Source organism: Acipenser ruthenus, chromosome 2, assembly GCF_902713425.1.
Source record: "Acipenser ruthenus chromosome 2, fAciRut3.2 maternal haplotype, whole genome shotgun sequence".
NCBI classification, from domain to species: domain Eukaryota; kingdom Metazoa; phylum Chordata; class Actinopteri; order Acipenseriformes; family Acipenseridae; genus Acipenser; species Acipenser ruthenus.
The window spans coordinates 5,800,062-5,819,437 of NC_081190.1; the positions used below are offsets into that span (position 1 = coordinate 5,800,062).

Sequence of the window (19,376 nt, forward strand, 5' to 3'; positions counted from 1 at the left end):
GTTCTGGGTAAATAATTTAGTTAAAATTAAAATTACATTAGATTTTATTTAATTAGTTAGTATTTTTTTTTACCCATTCTAGTTTTACACTGTTAGACATAATTGAAGAAAAGTAATCTTTTTTCTTATAAATGATAAAATATATTCTTAACTCTTCTTCAGTATTTTTTAACACTGTACAGCAATGACAAACTATTCCTGTTGTGTTTTTAGTTTATCTCTCGCCACGCCTGGGGCCTGTGAATGAAGCTGTTGCCCAGGTGATAATCGGAGCGAGTGACGATGCTTTTGGAGTGCTGCAGCTGTCGTCTCCCTCTGTCAGCGTGGCGGAGTACTACGTGGGCCCGATTGTCAATGTGACTCGGACCGGAGGGATTTTTGCAGATGTCTCTGTGAAGTTCCGAGCAGTGCCAATGACAGCGAGGGTTGGTAAGAGTTAAGCCATGTGTTTAGGTTATTTGCAGAGCGAGTCTGTTTGTTAAAGGCCTTTCAATTAACAGCACATGTAAAGTGCACCTTTTATAGTTGTTCAAAATCATTTAAGGTATTTTTACTTGTGGATCAAAAACCTGTCCTGGATTGTTTGCCACCCCAATTGAGTTTATTCATGATAACTCCAACTTGATCCTATGCTATTGTAGCAGGGTGGAGGCTTGATGCAAACCGGCGACCCTGTGCAGCGCAAGCGGGGTCGTCTGTGTTTGTGATTTTAGAGCTTTTAAACTCATCTCATCTCACCAACGGGACAGAATCCGCAACGGCAGTGCAGCACACAACACTGCACACTACTCTATCTGGTTTGGGGAACTCCATTAACTAGATATCTAAGGGATGCAATCGTCATAAAGTTCAACATGTTCAGTATAACTACATTCTATTAAAATGAGTTTATTCTCAGCAGACCACCTGACTCTGTTTCTGTGTAGGGGAAGACTATAGCGTAGCCTCCTCCGATGTGGTCTTGCTTGAAGGAGAGACCAGCAAGTCTGTGCCAATCTACATCATCAACGACATCAACCCGGAGATAGAGGAGAGGTTCCGCATCGAGCTCCTCAACCAGACCACAGGGGGCGCTTTGCTGGGAGGCCTCACCCAGTGCATCATCACCATCGAGGCCTCGGATGACCCCTACGGGTCTTTCAGTAAGCTAAGACCTGCTTCTTTGATTTTTAACTTCCCGGCAATGTGTTTGTAAACACCTGCAATATGGAGGTCTTACTTTTATGTAAATAGATTATGACTCACATATTTTGTCAAAAAGCTTGAGTCACAATGGACAAGAATTCAGATCAGACAAATAGAGAGCAGACTGATAGTTAAGAGCTCAGTTGGCAGGTGAAATCCAAAACAGTTTTTTTTTTTATTATTGGACCAATTAGGTAACCAAGAATATGTACAAGAAAGATAAATGACTTCTCTTTTTTACCTCCCTCATTCAGTATAAGGTGACTAAGCTTTTGGATTGACCACAACATTACCACTGAATAAACATTATGGGCCAGCCCTATATTGAAGCATTTGCAAAGGCATGTTTTCAGAATGGAATCATTTGACAGCACTTTTGGTTGCATGGCCCAGTAACTACACTGTTCTGATCAATATTCGAATTACTGTAATTACAAATAGTTCCTGCTCTGACATAGTAGATTATGTGTAAGTCGCCTTGGATAAAGGCGTATGCTAAATAAATAATGTGTAAATACATGGAAATTACCTTTGTATCTATTATTTAATGTAATTATATGGTAACACCATGAAACAGGACATGGCCATGTATTTACACAATTATTCCCTCCAATAGTGACCATGTAAGAGCAGTGTTGGTCGTTACCGTGTTATTACATGTCTATGTATGCCCTGTAACCTAATGTGCTACCAATCATTTTAACTATTAAGACAGTACTGCAACTAAGTTGTTTCTTGCTAGTTGTACTCTGTAATAATAGCTGTGTAACTCTCAGTAACTTAGCCTTTCCCTTTGCACACACTTCAGAATAGGGCTCTGCATGATATGTTGAGCTTACGTTAAAAACATACTATTTTGTCAGCTAGCTGTCATTCAGGCATTTCCCTTTAAAGATGGTTCACCAATAAGAGTAACCTGTAAGATACGGACTGCCACACTGGGTAGAGGGAATAGAAAACAAATAACGTGTCCCTCACCTATTCTCATGCATCAGTTTTTCAGGTAGCCATGCTGAAAGTAGAGGAGCTTAATCTGAATGCCACTAAGGTAAACCTGCCAATCGTGCGGAACGCTGGAACTCTGGGCAACGTGACTGTAGGATGGGCGGCCACTGTTAATGGACAACCTGCCAGCGATGATCTTCGACCTGCATCAGGTCAAATCACCTTTGCCCCTGGTGAAACCGTGAAGACACTTACAGTAGAAGTATTGGCTGATGATGTTGCTGAAATTGAGGAGGTGAGTCAACACATTTGGAGCACACCTGTCCAGTCATTTTGTCAATATAAAATGTGCAGTGGTATTTATTTCTCTTTGGTTTCGCAGATTATTCGTGTGGAGTTGATGACAGCCTCAAACGGAGGTAGCATTGGTGCAGAAAGATTTGCGAATATTATTGTTCCTCCCAATGACAACCCTTACGGGACTGTATCCTTCAGGCAGACTGCGTACCGAGTCCATGAACCTCTGGAGGGGGCCTTCATTGCCAACATCACTGTCATGAGAAGGTGTGGAACTGCATTTTGGAGACAGGCTATTTGTTACTGTTTTGATGCCAGCTCATAAGACCCACACCTCTCATTCAGAACAGCATGGAACACCTGCTATCACAAAGTGACTCTCCCTGGTCAATAACAGTAATACTGTAGAGTGAGACTTTCACAGTGCTGACGATGGTCTCGGGAGAGCAAGCCCAGTGGTTAAACATGGTGTCTGCCCCTCTTAGAGTCACAGGATTTTCACAGTTGGAGCCTAGAACTTGGTAACCTGTCGAATTTACAAAGAGGCACATAGGCTCTTGAAAACTATATTTAACACAATAAACATCTCAAATCAGTGGTTGGTTTATGTATTATTTTACTTAAGATGTGATTACCAGGAGATTCCAGTGAGTATTTACAAGGACTTTTCAAGGTTTTTGCAAACTAGGTTACTAAGCGTGTGCCTGTCCAGGTTATAAAACTGAGGTAAGCTACCCTATCAATTGGTAATAATCTCATTGGGTAGCCAGTAGTGCCAGTGTAGAATTACAAGGGGAGTTCAGTGAGCTGTGAGGTGACAGGTTCTTAAGTAACTTGAATTTGACACTCACTGACCTGCTGTTGCTGTCGTTCACACATACTCATGACAGGTGGTTTACTGTGTGTGAGGGAGGGGCCAGGGTGGAGAGACACTGGACCCTATTCATGAAAAAATAAGGACCATTTTAAGGAATGTTTTGTTTTAAGCCCATTTTGATTAATTAAATCAGCATTTCTAAATGATTAAATTAGGTTTCAGTGCATAAAGCCATTTCAATTGTTTCCAGTGTTTCTCTTCTAAGAACTACTTGGCTACATATCATGCATGGGTATTTTGTATAGGTTTATTATACATGATTAGTTTTTTAATCCCAGAAAGTTACACGGAAGCATTGCCAGTTTGAAAACTTCTGCAGCACCTAGTTTTAAAAACACCAGTTATGCCAGTTATGAAACTATGTAGCCTGCAAAACCCTAATTAGAGTCTTGTAAAAACAAAACAAACTTTGTTTACTAGGACCATGTTGCATTCTAGTTCATTGTCAGTCTGGTTTGTGGAGCTCAGTGCTGTAAGTAAATATGTTTTATTTTTATTGCCTATAATTGAATTCCAGCGGGGGCCGATTTGGACGTCTACAGATCCTATACAGCACAGCCGAGATTGACTTGGTGGACAAAGCTTTGAAGGAGGGACAGGATGTTTTGGCCTACTATGACCTACCGGTGCCGGCAGTTCCTGTAGGCCCCTTTCGAGCACGAGTTAACGTCACCTCCCAAAAAGAACCTTTGCTTGTCTGTGCAGCCTTTTGCCTTAGAGAGCGAGCTTGCCAGGCCTTCTCATTCTCCAACACCTCTGGAGTGGCCAAGTGTGACTGGATGGCCTCCCTCAGCAACAAGGAGACCAACAGCTCTGAAACCCTGACCTACAGGAAGAACAGCACCACACTCTCCAGTCTGTTCAACGTGCAAGCCATTGCGGGCAGCGACTATGAGTCAGTGACAGGTAACTTGGCAATTATGATGGAAGGGGAGGAAACAGCCAACCTCACAGTCCCCATCCTCAGTGACAGCTTGCCCGAAGTGGACGAAACGTTCACTGTTCACCTCCTGAGAGTCGATCTGGTCAACATAACGGCCACCGCCCAAAACAGGCCTTCAATAGGCCTGACTGACACGGCCCGCGTCACCATAGCGATGAATGGGGATGCCTTTGGGGTGTTTCTGATCTACAGCACCAGCCCCAACGCCACGAAGGGGGGGCTGTACCTGGAAGTGCAGGAGGAGCCCCAGAACACGGTGCTGCTGGTGATAGAGAGGAGAGGGGGCAGCCTGGGGCAGGTAACTGTGGAGTGGAGTGTGGTAGGGGGCACAGCCACCCTCAACACCGACTTCATCGGCACCGGAGAAGTACTCACTTTTGCAGATGGTAAGTGTTTAAATTGAGTAAAACAAAAGACTTTTCCAGTGTTATTAACAACCCCCCCCCCCATATTAAATTATTATAGCTGATGAGGGACATTACTGTGCTGGTAAGAACGAGGGACGATGGCCACCTCTACTTCAGTGAAACCTTTGAACTGATTCTCGGTCAGTAAGGGAATATCAGTCTTGTCGTTTTCTCATTGCTCCCTGCAGGTGACCTCAGGAAGACCATTCAGCTGTCCATCGTGGATGACAGTGAGCCCGAAGGCAATGAAACGATCGTGGTGAGCCTGACGCAGACGGAAGGAGGCAGTCGCATCCTGCCCAGCTCCGACACCGTCACCATCCTCATTCTAGCCAGTGACAACGCGGCCGGAGTTATTGGCTTTCAGACCTCCTCTAGATCGGTGATGGCACGAGAAGGTGGGTCTCTCTGCCTGGTGACGTCGCTCTTGATATTCCTCATCAACTCTCACTATAACATACTCTCCCTAGCCTTGAGCTTGCCAGCCTGACAAACTATCCAGCTGCTGTCGGCTTCCAAACAGGACGGCAGAACTGAAAGGCAATACATTGTATTTATGTTTTTACTGCTCGTGTTGATTCCTCTCAAGATATACTGTTTGTTATAAAACGCCCAAATATCATTCCCTAAAATATAGATAAAATAAATGTATGTCTCTCTGGGCTAAAATATGTTTAGTATTAGTACTGGGGAAAAAAAACTTGATATGTTTAATTGTTTCATTGTTGTAATATACTGTGGTATATTTACATATGGGTTATTAAACACACAAGACATACACACACACACACTTCCAACAATGACTTTCTTGTCACAGTTAAATTGCAAGTGGGTCTGGGCAAGCCGTGGAATTAGAATAAAAGAAATGAAAGCTCAGCTGCATGGAGTTCAGTAGGAGCTCACAGAATCAAGCTTCCACCTTGTTGCCGATCTTGGCTAGGTGCCCACAGAGAGAGATGCAATTAATTTAGTGCTCCTGTGGGTTAGGTAGCCAAACTGGCTGGAAATAAAATATACAGTGCATAGTGTAAAACAGTGAAGGAAGATAGACGATCACCAGCAAGTTTTTTTTTTTTTAATTATAGGATAGTTTGGGGGAGGGGGATCCTAGGATAAATGTAATAAAGATTGTCCTGTAATGTATTCAACGTTGAGTGAAGATATTCTTAAAGAACACAACCCTGTAATTCCCGCAGATATTTGAACTCAGTAATAGAAGTAATATTACCCTGGGTGACCATATTCCATACACTGTATATGTATGTATCTTGTTTAAATGATTGAACGGCTGTTGCAAATATGGGGCTCTCCGATATTTGCCATGGTTTATGCTGATTCTGTGCTGGTGTGTGCTGCTCTCCTTACATTAATGGTTCCCAGTAGCCTGTCAAGATAAGCTGTTCCTTCATTAACATATGCAGTTTTTGACTGTCTTATAATGAGAGCCATCAATGTGCACAATAATTATCATGAACCATCCTGGCCAGAGAGTGGCAGTCAGTGACTGTGTGCACTTTTCATAGAGGTTACTCTAGATCCAAATTAGGCAAGCAGCAAGGACCCCCTGTAAGAATGACATAATGCTAATAGGGACGATATGCAGCATGGTCTGTCAGGGAGTAGGAGTCGTTTGTTAGCTTTTGCAGGGCTTGCTCCTTGTCTAAATGGAATGTGATGGGTTTATTTATCAGGCATTGGCTTTTAATTGTAATATTCCTGTAATGTGTTTTTTTGGGTCCATTTATGTTTGCATATATAGTGGATTGTTTTCTATTCAGGGTTACAATATCTGAGAGGTGTAACATTTGCTAACAAATGCCAGGCCCCAGTCATCCTACAATAATAAGTCCCAATGCATAAGTCTTGGATTTTGGTGGTACCTTTTTTTGGAAATCCTGCTCCTCAGTTTAAAAGCCAATGCCTTTCTGTATGTACTGGCAAAAAGAAATGCTATTCTATGAATCATATTCTATGAACTATATTGTCGATAGTAATAATAATAATAACACATTAAATAAGTAGATTTGAGGCTTTGTATTTAGAATTTAGTTAATTGTTACTAAAGAATATATATATATAATTTTGCATATCCTTTGAAAAAAACCTGTATTTTCTTTTTTTGGAGTTATATATTTTTAAAGAAGATATCGCTGTATTTTTAAATACATGCAAAAATAGCTACAGTATATATTGTATACTGTCTGACTAATACTATAACAAAACATTTAAACATGTTCTGTATCATTGCTGTATGCATTGTTTTTCTGAGCTCCGGTAAAACTTTACTGACACTCTTTCTAGTTGTCATTGTGAAAGTTAAGTTACATAAAGCTTCCAGGTAAACAGCAGTTTTGCATGCATCTCATAAAAAGCTGAATATTGAAGTCTGAACTAAAAGAGCATGCTTGCCACGGCTAGTACATATGGCAGTCGGCTTGCTTTTGCTTGTGCATGTTAGCAAGTCTCCCTGGTTTGTTTTTAATGTTAGAACTGATGTTCTGCATGCTATGTGGGTGATTATATAGTTTTAGAGCTATATAATACGGATATATACCTGTCTGCTGTAAAAGCACTGGGGATGGACAAAACATAATGTTTTGTTTTGTTTTGTTTTAATTGCAGTTTCTTTAAATGTTTAATTTTAGTTCCATAAAATGCTATGCACATCCATTTATTATATACAGTAAATCTCAAATGTGCAGTTCTGAAAGAAACATATGTTACAGCAAATGTGTATTTTGAATGTAAAACATGATACTTGGCCCTGCACTAGGCTGCAGAAATCTCTGTTTACAAGCCATGCTTTGGACTGTCTTGTACTTCCTGACTTGTGTCACCAGGAGAGTGAAATTGTCCCCACCCCTTCACCGACTTATTTCCTGTCAATAACCAATCAGCTGCTCCCCTTATTGACTAACATGATTTAACCCAGAAGACACTGCTGAGGTCCAGTGATCCAGGAAGTGCAAACAGGTAACCCAAGAATAAGGCTTAGAAACAGAGCGCTTCCTTAAACCTAAAGCAGTACGAGATCTCATGTTTTAAAATGAAAATACACGTGTGCTACAACATGTGTTTCTGAAAACTGCACATTTGATACCTACATAGCTAATGGATATGCAACATGGCTAAGATTTATGGAATTATTGTGTTAGCAACAATAACTTTAATGGGGTTTACTGTATTAATGATGACATCACTATCAAATAACAACCTATCAAAGCTGGATCTTCACCCAAACACAGGGAATTCGTATTGATCCTTCTGAAGCTAACAATGTGAGGATGAACCTTTATCCAAATCTTCAAATTGGGGTTTTTGTTTTTTAATCTGAATTTCCTGAATGCTTTTATCATGTTTTGCCATGCCTCACTGTGGTGTACTTGAATATTACCACAGTAAGTGTTTGTAAAGGAAGGGATGGGTTATTTTGACATCCCATCATTAAACCACTTATCATTTAAAGAAAAGCCCTGCAAGGAAGCCCACTGTCTGTGGTTTGGACGGTTGAAATTGGGCTGACTGCATGCCTTATTGATTTGATTGTCATGATTAGGAATGGCTTCATGACTGGAGTTATCGTCCAGGCCTAAATGTTTCTGAATCTGTTTTTCAAGGAGAGAGCGTACAGTTATTAATAACAAGATCAGCTCCTGGCCTGGGCAACGTCACTGTGGATTGGAGTATCCAAGGACCTCGCGTGGAGCAAAACTTTGCCAATTTCACAGGAGTCCTGTTCTTTCCAGAGGTAAAAAAAAACCCTAAATCAGGAACTTAATGAAGATTTCTGGAATGATTTCTTACTTTGAGAATCGCTTAGAGATGACAAACAATGTTCCTTATTGTTCCTTTATATTCCTTTATAGGGCACCTTGAATGCTTCCATATCTGTGAAGCTGCTGGATGATGGAATCCCTGAAGAGAAGGAGGAATACAGGGTCATTCTGGCAAACATCAGAACTGAAGGTAAAATGTAGTAATATTTTAGTTACTAAAAAAAGCAGGCCCTATACCGACACAAGCTTGAAACCCCAAAGCAAAGGGAAGCCTCAAGTGCAATGCCAGTTCTTGGCTGCTCTTTCAAGGTGGTATAACAGCAGACGAAACACTTTATTGGTCACAAGGATCCTCCTGAGAGCTGCTGGAAACAACTTCAGAAATGTTGTGTCTCAACATAGTAGTGCTTCTCAAACCCTTTGCATTGTAGTCTGGTGTTCATAAAACCGGACTGTTTAAAGTACCAGGGACTGTACAGTAATTCACATTATAAACACAGATTTAGTTTCTTGTGGAAACAAACACCAGTGGCCAATTGCATAATGCACCTTAAGTGACATTTCCACTTACATTGCTTCTTTAGTTGAGGAGAAAGCAACACAACACAGTTAGGGCAACACATCAGATAAAGGGGCATGTATTCTTAAGTGTTATACTTAATATTATTGGATTTTGGAGAACTATGCCAATACAGTACTCCCCCTTTATACTGTGGAACAGGTTATAAAGCGGTATGGTTGTGGCTCCCATTTGTCCCATAATGTCATTCCATTGCCACTTTCATTCTCATTATAAGGCAGTACACAAATAGCATGTTGACTATAGCCTGATAAAGATGGAGCACTGTACCTGTATGTTGATTTTAACTGCAGTGTCTAGACGCTTCAGTTAAGAAATAGAACCACAGTGAGTTATGCAGAATGTCCTTGCTCTGTTAGTCTGTCTGCATAGTAAATCAGTAAATACTGTAAATATATGAAAACATTGCTGCTTGTGTATCTTGTTGCTAGGGGTTCACCCCACGGGAGCAGCTGCTCTTGACAGGCGGGGTTTTGAAGCAGTCCTGACAGTGGAAGCCAGCGACGAACCTTATGGTGTTTTGAGCTTTGCTCCCTCGTCCAAGATGGTCTCCACAAGGGAGGGAAATGAAAGCATCCAGCTCTTCATCCGCAGGGAGTTTGGATCTCTCGGTTGGTTTGCCTCGTTTCATTGCTGGTTTTGAAGATATTTACTGTACTTTGATCACATAGAATTGCTTCCAAAGTGAATGTACCCCCATGCAGGGTTTGTGGACTGTGGTTTTGTAGGAAAGATAATTGTCATCCACCAAAGAAGTATGATTGGATTTTGTGACAGTGATGTTATTTTTTTTACTGACATAGCAAACATACTTTTGATATCAAACACACAACATTTAACTGAATTACCAGACCTGCTCTGAGTATTGCATTTGAATACCAATATATTTTCACTGAACTTTTCACTTTTAACGGATCTGAAGTTTGAATAACAAGAAGGTTATAAAATAGCACTAGTCATGATTTTTTTTTATATAATGTTAATATGCAAGTTTAACAGTTTAACCAAAGGTTAACAGTTAATAAACTTAAACACTAAACCGAAAAAAGAGTGAGCCTTAAAATAAAGCATGATCTATTTTCAGCATGGGATTGTGAATATAAAACCTATGCGACACCTTTAATATGACAAGCATCAGAATGACATGCAGACAGGGTTCTGAGTGTTTGTTGCTGATATATGTTTTTTTATGTCATCATTCTTATAGGATCCATAAACATCAGCTATGAGACGGTACGTGGGTCTCTGCAGACCCAGAACCAGACCGAGGGCTCCCTTGCTGAGCCCGGCCAGGACTTCATCCCTGCGGCCGGCTTTCTGGTTCTGCAGGAGGGGCAAACATCAGCTGCAATCAACATTACCATTCTAGAGGTAAGTCAAACGGTTCTTTATTATACTAACCCTGTAATGCCCATTGATGTATCACGCACAATACATCGCCACCCTCTGTAGCATATTCAGTGTACAGTCAAGCCTCAAGAGACAACATATTTATATGCAGTTCATGATGCATTCCCTGTCCAGGTCTCTTAAATTTGTGTTTGATACAATGAAGATGATCCAGCTACATAAATATACTGTAGGAGGGTTTGTCCATACAAAAGGAATTGGACATTATAGGGTTAAATCCACATATATTTGTTGAAAGGGATGTTTTTCATCATTTGAGTTATAGTGCAATAACCCTTCAACTGCTTCAACTACTTGCAGATGCAGAAGGATGTAAATAACACTTTACAAGGTCTTTAAAATCATAGGAAGCAAAATGGAAGTTGAATGATAAACAAGATCCTTTTCATGAATCTTCTGCAAACGCTTATCACAGACTCCGATAGCCTCTTTTACTTTAGACCCTTCTGCTTGCTAATTTTACAAAAATACTTGTATGTGTGTGCGCTGGTTAATGCTTCAGTCCATCAGGTTCCCTTTAGAAGTCAGCTTCACAAAGCAATAAAATAAATAAGTAGTCAACACTGTACATTGCTTATTTGGCTAAATATTCCATTCCATTCAAATGTATACAAATTATAAAACCTTAAGTATAAACTGGAGTACAATATGATATTTAGTAGTCAAAAAGGATGCTAAATTATTGCAACTATAGAACTTTGAATGTAAGAGGTAATGCATTGCAAGTTGAGTAAGCTTGAAAATGAGATGACCAACAACTGGAGTGTGGGTGCATTTTAATAGTACCCACAATGTATATGGATAAGACTTTGAAAAACGTTGTTTTTGTTCTTCTTTCCAGGATGAGCTTCCTGAGTTGCAGGAGTTCTTCCTTGTAAATATCACCTCTGCTGTACTCGTCACACGCAGCCCGACCTCTCCCTTTGACAAGCTTGGTAAGCGCAGCTCATTGAGTTACACCCTGGCACCACCTTACTTCTGTGCACAGCCTGTTAGGTTTCTCTTTATTTATTACAAAAGAATGGCTCACAATTTATAATTGTAGTTGACACCCTAACCTTATAGATCAATCAAACCGCCAAGTCAGACCAGCATCTACAGTACCTGATTACCACAGTGTATGTCATTTCCATATGTTTCTCTGAGACTTAACTGACCACATTAAAGTGGCTGTAGCTTACATTAAAAATAAAAATCCATAAATCTTGCACTGCCATTCACTAGAAAGGCCTTGAAGATGCAGTTTTGAAAGAAACACATGCTACTGCAAATGTGTATTTTCATTTTAAGATGATATCTGATAAGTAGAAAAGTTCTCAAGTTTGCAAGCTTTATATTCAGGAAATATACACCTTTTCACCTCAGCAGTGTCTTTTAGCATGCTACTGGCTACAAAGCATGTCAGTCCATAGGGGAAGCAGCTGGTTGGTTAATGACAGCTTTAAAAAATGACCAATAAGATAAACACTACCTAAAAACATGGTTTGCAAAATGAGTACTTTCTTAATCCTAGCGTAGTACCATTTATCATGTTCTAAAACAAAAAAAACGAAATAAAAAAATAAAAAAACTGCAAATTTGCTAATGTTGAGACCTGTCTAGTCAATGGAGCACAACAATTAAGTATTTAATCCTTTTTAATATTATTTTGTTACATACAACCACTTTAATGGAACGTGTGTAAACTATAAATGTAGAAACCATTAACTGACAACTCTTCTCTTTTCTTGCCATGGTGATCTTTCTCTTCTCCTCCTGTTCTGTCACTGTCTCTGTTGATCGCCTTGCACTGTCTGCCTGTGGAACCGATAGACCTGGTTCATTACAGACTTAAAGGTAAAGCCGTGGGCACAATGCGACTCACAGCTTTTTGTAAGATCCTTATCAGTCTAAAATTAAAATCCAACTCATCAAGTGGTTGTGGAGGGACTGAAGTGGATCACCATTTAGATTTAGATCCCATAGAAAAAGCTTGCTGCTTTTGTAATAAAGGTATTCATGTTTGATAGACGCACTGAGAAGCAGCTTCTAATTTCCATTGCTGTCCTGTTGTCATTTATGAGGAGACTGAAAGTCACCAGGTCTGGGGACTGCCATCTGTTTCCTCATGTCCCTCTTGTTCCAGTCCTCAATTAGTTAATTGACCCTTAGCCTGTTAAATTAACTAACAGAGGTGTCCAAAGTTGGTCTTTCCACTCCTGTCTTTGTTCTAGCCATGTTCTTAATTGTTTAATTGAACCAATTAGATCTGAAGTAGTTATTATATAGCTTTACCTGTTAAACCTGGAGTGGAATGGCCCTGCAGGACCATGATTGAATGACCCTGCTCTAGAAGATTCTGGTCCCACCACAGCTGTGTTAAGGTCAGGGCAGCCAGAGGAAGTTCACACTACCATAGCCTAGGACTTGACTGCTCTGTGCACATCAGCTTCTTAAATGTATTATAAAAAAATGTACAAATAAAAATGTATTGTGCATTCCTAGATATTCAAGGCCTGGTGGCACAGATCACTATTGATGCCAGCGATGGAGTCCGAGGAATCATTGCATGGCAAAGCATAAAGTAAGTGTCTACCAACTTCATAGGTGTGTTGTAAGCAGCAGATTGGCCTGAAGATTGCACATGTGTTCTTCAATACTGTGCCTGAAATATCACTGTATAAGCATTATAAATCAAGATCAGAAGTCACCCAATCACTGTTATGGATACAGTATGTTCAAATTACAGAACATCTCAGCCTGTGTTCAGATGTCATCCTGTGCAAAGCGCTAATGCACAATTCTAAAGGGAATAAAGAAACACTTTGTATTATACATATTATTCTAGGCAGTATACACCAGAGATGACGGGCTTGTTAAATAAGGAAAGGGTCTTTTTTGCTTAGCCAGGCCACATTCCTCTTTTGGATTGCTATTCATGTTTTATTTCAATAAAGATGGTTATTGTTTATTCTGCTTTAGGTCCATTGAGATATACATGGTTTTACAAATATGACAATATTTGCCACAGCACAGCTTTTTTTTTTGTGGTTTTACTATAATATGTTTTTTTTATATTTTTCCATTTAAAACAAGAACACTGTGCCTTGTGTAATTCAGCACGTAGGATTGGTTAAAGGATTTTGAAAACAGTAAAACTGTTTTGTTTCTTTAGATATGAAGTGAATGAATCCATTGGCAGCTTGACGCTGGTGGCCTACAGGAATGGAGGGACCTATGGCAATGTGTCTCTGTTCTTCTACACTCAAAACCTTGAAGCTCAGCTGGGGCTCGATTACAATGCAACTTCAACAGTAAGCAGTTTGTTTGTCATTGAATTGCACTCACAGACATTAAGTAATCCATCTTGTTCCATAAGATGGGCAATGTTTTTTTGGAGAATGTCCACCTATTCAGTAGCACCACACCTTAGGCTGACAACAGAGCAGCTTATCACAGGCTACTCCTAGTGTCTGGATATAGAAGCCTATTATTGTGGGGAGGTCTATTGACCATTTTACCTTTTTTGTTTGATAAAATAACTTCAAGGAGTTTGAGTACTTGTGAATGTATTGGTCTCACCCCTCAATCCACCAGCCTATTCCTGTGCACATTATCACTTCATTTCATATGACCCTACAACCCCAACATTATTATTATTATTATTATTATTATTATTATTATTATTATTATTATTATTATTTATTTATTTATTTATTTATTTATTTATTTATTTATTTCTTAGCAGACACCCTTACCCAGGGCGAATATACAAAAAATACATATCAAGAGTTACAGTACATTTAAGAGCAAGATACAAAATACAATGACTTCAGTCCTAATAAGAGCAAATACAAAACACAGTACGATTTGATATCGGGGCAGTTCAAGAGCAGATAACAGTGATGATAGTTACATCAGGGTTAGATACGAGTGCAAGTGAAATACAAAATACTACAGATTGAGTTAAGTGCAGGATTAAATACAGTAAAATAGGGAGCAGATAAGTGCAAGTTAAAGTGCATTAAAGGCAGAGAATTGACCAGAAGGGGAGAGTTGAGTTTTACAGGTGTTGTCTGAAGAGGAGGCAAGGGTGGAGAAGGAGCGGGCTCTGGAGGCAGGGGAGCGTAGGGAGAGATGAGGGTCTGGAGGTAGCTGGGTACAGTCTGGTCAAGGCATCGGTAGGCGAGTACAAGAGTCTTGAACTGGATGCGAGCGGTGATCGGGAGCCAGTGGAGTGATTGCAATAACCTGTCTGTCATGTACTATATCCTACAGATTCTGCACTTTGCCGATGGGGAGAGGCATCAGTTCATCGAGGTCTTGATCTCTGATGATGACATACCAGAAGGGGATGAGAAATTCCAGCTCGTTCTGGCCAATCCGTCTTTCGGGCTGGAGCTTGGAAACAACACTACAGGTTTGTTACTTCGACACTTGTACTTTTAGACTAAAGTAATAGATCTGTACAAAATGTTTCTGTTTAGGCAGGTCATTCCACGGTAAAGGTTAGTGGCAGAACTTGAATACTGGGGAGCAGTGTTCGGTTTGACAAGTTTTGTGCACAACACTGCCTAGCTCAGAGTAAATAAGTGGCAAATGTGGGAAGGGCTGGTAGCGGAAGAGAGAGAAGAAAGGTATCTAAATGGGAAGCCATTTAATTTCCAGGGGCTGGCTTACTGTTTTTTTCCCTAGTGCTTTTTTTCCCTAGTACTTTATACAACCTCTTTGATCCCACGACCCTCCGGTCAAGAGTCCAAAGCCCCAACCACTACTCCACACTGCTTAAGATCATATGGTTATCAATGTAACCATATGATCTTAAGCTGTAGTATATCTTGTAATGTCCCTGATATATATAGTTCATGTTATATTGTAACTCCTTTCCCACACTGCCATGGTGAGTAGGTTTCAAGTCTGCCCTGGTAGCACTACCCTCTCAGTGGGTGAGGTAGAAGTTCAGTCTGTCTTTTTGAAACTGCCACGTTAATCAAAACGTGTGGTGGATTCAGGTGTGTATTGTTCAGATAGTCCCTGTTCCTTGACCATGCTCCTTGCCCTGCTATTCCAGCTGCAGTGACCATCCTTGCTAACGATGATGGACACGGAGTGATCTCCTTCAACAACAGCGAGCACTTCTTCCTGAAGGAGCCCACCTCCCTTGGCCTGTCAGAGAGCGTGGCGCTGCTGTTTGTCGTGCGGGACCCTCCTCAGGGCACCTTCGGGAAGGTCACTGTGCAGTACCTGATCACCAGCCTCAACGGCTCAGACGCATCGCAGGACCTCCAGCCTTCACAAGGATTTGTTGTCCTGGAGGACGGAGTCAGGTTCAAGGTACATGATCTTTTGGGAAGATCTGTGGGAAACAGCAAACTTTCATAATGCGGTACCAACTGTAGTGCAACTATTGCAGAGGATATGAGAACTGAGGCGCCAGGGGGTCAAGACTGTGGCCAAGGTCATACAGGCATGCCTGTGTTAGCATTCAGTATTCAGATCTCCTGGCAGTATTAGTTCTTTGCTGGTAAGGCTGAAAAATAGACCACCAAAAATAATAAACTTTAAAAATATATTTATTTGTCTACTTTTTAGACAACATCAGCAAAAGTATCTTAAGTCTAAATGTGAGGTAAATTGGCTTAAAAGCACTTAGGGGCACACTTCTCTGTGTTCGTCAGACTAATCTTTAAAAAGCATACTGTAGTATTGTCCATAAACCGCTTTTAAAGTTACGTCATAAATTCCTGTTAGTCAGCAGCTCTTTAATAGATTAGCTTGTTTTTCTTAAATATTGTAACTATGAGTGCTGCTTACCAATAGGGGGTTCTTGTGTAGCAGCTCTTGTCTAAGTGCACTACCCATCTCCTCAGACCCTGCAGATCTCAGCTGTGCTGGATGAGGAGCCGGAGATGAACGAGACCTTCGTGGTCACCCTGTCAGACCCGACTGGGGGAGCTAGGCTGGGCTCCGACCTGCAGACCCTGATCACGGTACTCCAGAACCAGGCTCCGCTCGGCCTCTTCAGGATCTTTCCAGTCAACAGCAGGTTTGGCATGGCAGCAGGAAATAATATTCTTTGGTCTAGTTCAGATTATTCACCTTGTTCCTACCAGGCCGGCAGGGGTATATCTAAATAGTGCAAGCACTATTACAAAGAGAGGTAAACCATACTCAATAAAATAAGAATACAGCAATAAAATAATTCCAAACATTGCTAGACATCCAGAAAAAATGTAAAATGAAATGAAGAATAATACAAATGTTAAATATAAGCTAGATGTTAGTAACAACAAAATCATTATAAATTCAAGTAAATTAAAAGCAATTTGCATCCATGCAATTCACAGTAATTATATATATATATATTTTTATTTTGAAAGTACAGTACAATACTGTATAAAGGATTCGGACTGCAGTACTACTGTGTACTTCCTGCACCGGTCTCCAAAATATGACTTCCCCTTCGATTCCCCCCCACCCACTTGAATGTGTGCAACAGAGCGTTCTGTAACAGTCCAATTGGAGCTAACGGTTTGTGCAGCTAATTAAGGCCTATGCATTAATGCATAGTTAAGATCATTCTATAAAAACATAACCACTAAAACAATAATTACCTTTGAAATACATGCGTGTGTGTGCACGGCTGGGTCTTGAGTCACTGCCTAGTTTGCGGCACAGAAACTCCCCAGGGGGAGGTTATCAAGGCACGGCTATTTTTCATAAATAAGGCATTGGTTGTTGAAGCACAAAATGCTTAATTAATACAGTTAGTGTATTTTGACAATTTGCTGTTGAGTTTGGATGTGAATGGCTACATATTGCAACACTAATGTGCTATTAAAAAGAAATGTAAATATTACATATATTATAAGTATTCCCTGTATTCAAAATAAATTAACATAATTCCAACTTACATAGTACAGTGATACAAAGATTTTGTAGTGTAATACATTATCAGTAGTCCACTAACTGGATATTGAATGGTGACTTAATGTGATTTATAGTTGGGAAGGAACACTTCTATCTCAGTTGTTTTACCTTTAAAAACAATATTCCATCTTTAAAGATAATGTAATATTGTTATACTGCATACAAAGTACCCTGACCTGTGTATGCTGATGAGTATCGCATGGCTACACCCCTCCCAGTCCAGTGTGGATGTATCTGTTTTTTTGCTTCCTCAGAGCGAGCTCTGTAACTGTTGAAGAGGGGAACAGGACGGTGTATCTAAGAGTGTCTCGCAGCAACGGGCTGGACGCTGAAGTCAGTGTGGAGTGGGAAACACAGTCAGACACAGCCTACGGCATGAGTAAGTGATGCGACTCCCTTAGAAGCACTACATCACTCAGTCTCCACCATTGTGATGTCCTGTCAACATTATAAAGACATGAACCAGGGTTTCACCAGGTCTCTGATCCAAGCCATTCATAATATACTTGTAAGAGGGACCTGTGCTGGTTTATAGATGTTTCAGATATGTCGTGTATGTCAGATTTCATAAACAGAACACTGTAGAACAACAGTCATAAAATGAATGATCTGTTTGTTAACATCCTGTCAGTGCGTGACGGGTTTTGTCTTCAATTGTCTTGCAGTTTGAGTTTACATGTAAAGGACGAGAAGGAAGCGCTGTGTTATTGCAATGGTTGCTATCACTGTGTGGAATCTTTTTTTTTTTTTTCAGGGGGAGACTACCCAGCACTACCTGTCTTGCAGAGCTTCCCAGAGCAGCAATCCTCAGGCTGGTGCACCCTCACATCAGGGGGGGCCCTGTACGCTCTCCGTCTGGGCATACCTCCAGCCAGCCCCTCCCTGGAAGAGGTCTCCACGTTGTACAGGTGGCAGGGAGTGTTTGTACCGGGTCAGGTGAATACCAACCATGGGTGAAGGGAGTGGGTCTAGTGTGATACGATAGGGCATCTGGTGCAGTACCAATACCTCACAGCATACAGATAGAAAGTTTTGTTTTTCAAAACCTATAGGCCACTCGTAAAATGTTTGAAAATCATTATATTTAAATACAATTCTTAATTGATAGTGCCTGATGAATATATACACATTTTGGCACAATCTACATAGTGATATTCTCATTCTTTAAACCTTTTTCTTTGCAGTCTTTGAAGATCCAAGGTCCCAGGAGTTGCATTAGCTTTGCGATGAATGGGTCATCCTATATAGCGATCACTCACGGAGGACAAGATGACAGGAGAGCATCAAACACCAGCCTCTTCAGATTGACACCTGATATGAATTTAACACTGGTACTTGCTTAGCATTTCCATAAGTGACTTCTGAAACCATAAACAAGAAATGTTCAAATGCTCGTCTCAGGTGACGTGCTGCACAGTGGGTTAGTGTAGTGAGAGACACTCTTAACTTATTGAGACAGATAATCAACCTTTACATTATTTCATGCTATGCTAGGAGATTAGGTGTACGTTTGACCTACCTAGTGTGTAAAACAATGTATGTATGTTGCGGTACTGACTTTCGTGTTGATAAGGTTTTTAATGTTGCAGGTATTCATACCCTCTACTTTGTATTTTTATATAGTGTATTTTAAATGTTTCAATGGGATTGGTTGGACACTGCACTGAATGATGTGTTTCACAAGGTGTAGGAATGATCAGTGGGTTAAACGTTTTCCTTTTCTTTTTCTACAGGTGCAATCCTGGAATGTTGCGGAGAATAGTGATGTGAAGCACTTTGTGTTGGAAAGCACAGATTATTTAATCACTGCCAGCCAGGTGAGTGTACCATGCATGCCTCAGGGTGAGATTGTCTGTGTAACAGCCTGGAAGGATCAACACAGTAAAATGATGCTGTGTGTCTTCCACTGCTTTTAATATGTTATCGCCATCTAGAGGCGAAACTGTGGTAATGCAAACAATTTTTCAGATTTTTTGTTGTTGTTAAGACTTGCTAGTACAGTTTTCTTTTACAATAGAAACAATTTTTGTTTACAAACAGATTTCGT

At 40.4% G+C, this 19,376-nt stretch overlaps 1 protein-coding gene across 4 annotated transcripts in view; it reads left to right on the plus strand.

The window, feature by feature from the left end:
• The window catches only part of LOC117403690 (adhesion G-protein coupled receptor V1-like), a 184,882-nt gene that overhangs the window by 48,043 nt on the left and 117,463 nt on the right, over positions 1 to 19,376 (plus strand). For 3 of the 4 annotated variants that reach the window (XM_058987341.1, XM_058987310.1, XM_058987332.1), the window contains 21 exons: positions 214 to 429; positions 927 to 1,142; positions 2,181 to 2,425; positions 2,513 to 2,694; positions 3,822 to 4,633; positions 4,843 to 5,052; positions 8,272 to 8,402; positions 8,521 to 8,620; positions 9,442 to 9,621; positions 10,218 to 10,381; positions 11,262 to 11,355; positions 12,233 to 12,256; positions 12,905 to 12,983; positions 13,575 to 13,713; positions 14,678 to 14,819; positions 15,471 to 15,733; positions 16,270 to 16,445; positions 17,584 to 17,708; positions 18,084 to 18,265; positions 18,514 to 18,660; positions 19,063 to 19,146. In XM_058987341.1, the coding sequence (XP_058843324.1) occupies positions 214 to 429; positions 927 to 1,142; positions 2,181 to 2,425; positions 2,513 to 2,694; positions 3,822 to 4,633; positions 4,843 to 5,052; positions 8,272 to 8,402; positions 8,521 to 8,620; positions 9,442 to 9,621; positions 10,218 to 10,381; positions 11,262 to 11,355; positions 12,233 to 12,256; positions 12,905 to 12,983; positions 13,575 to 13,713; positions 14,678 to 14,819; positions 15,471 to 15,733; positions 16,270 to 16,445; positions 17,584 to 17,708; positions 18,084 to 18,265; positions 18,514 to 18,660; positions 19,063 to 19,146 (3,911 nt within the window). The remainder of the gene's footprint in view (positions 1 to 213; positions 430 to 926; positions 1,143 to 2,180; positions 2,426 to 2,512; positions 2,695 to 3,821; positions 4,634 to 4,842; positions 5,053 to 8,271; positions 8,403 to 8,520; positions 8,621 to 9,441; positions 9,622 to 10,217; positions 10,382 to 11,261; positions 11,356 to 12,232; positions 12,257 to 12,904; positions 12,984 to 13,574; positions 13,714 to 14,677; positions 14,820 to 15,470; positions 15,734 to 16,269; positions 16,446 to 17,583; positions 17,709 to 18,083; positions 18,266 to 18,513; positions 18,661 to 19,062; positions 19,147 to 19,376) is intronic. The other variant, XM_058987321.1, reaches the window with a different exon arrangement.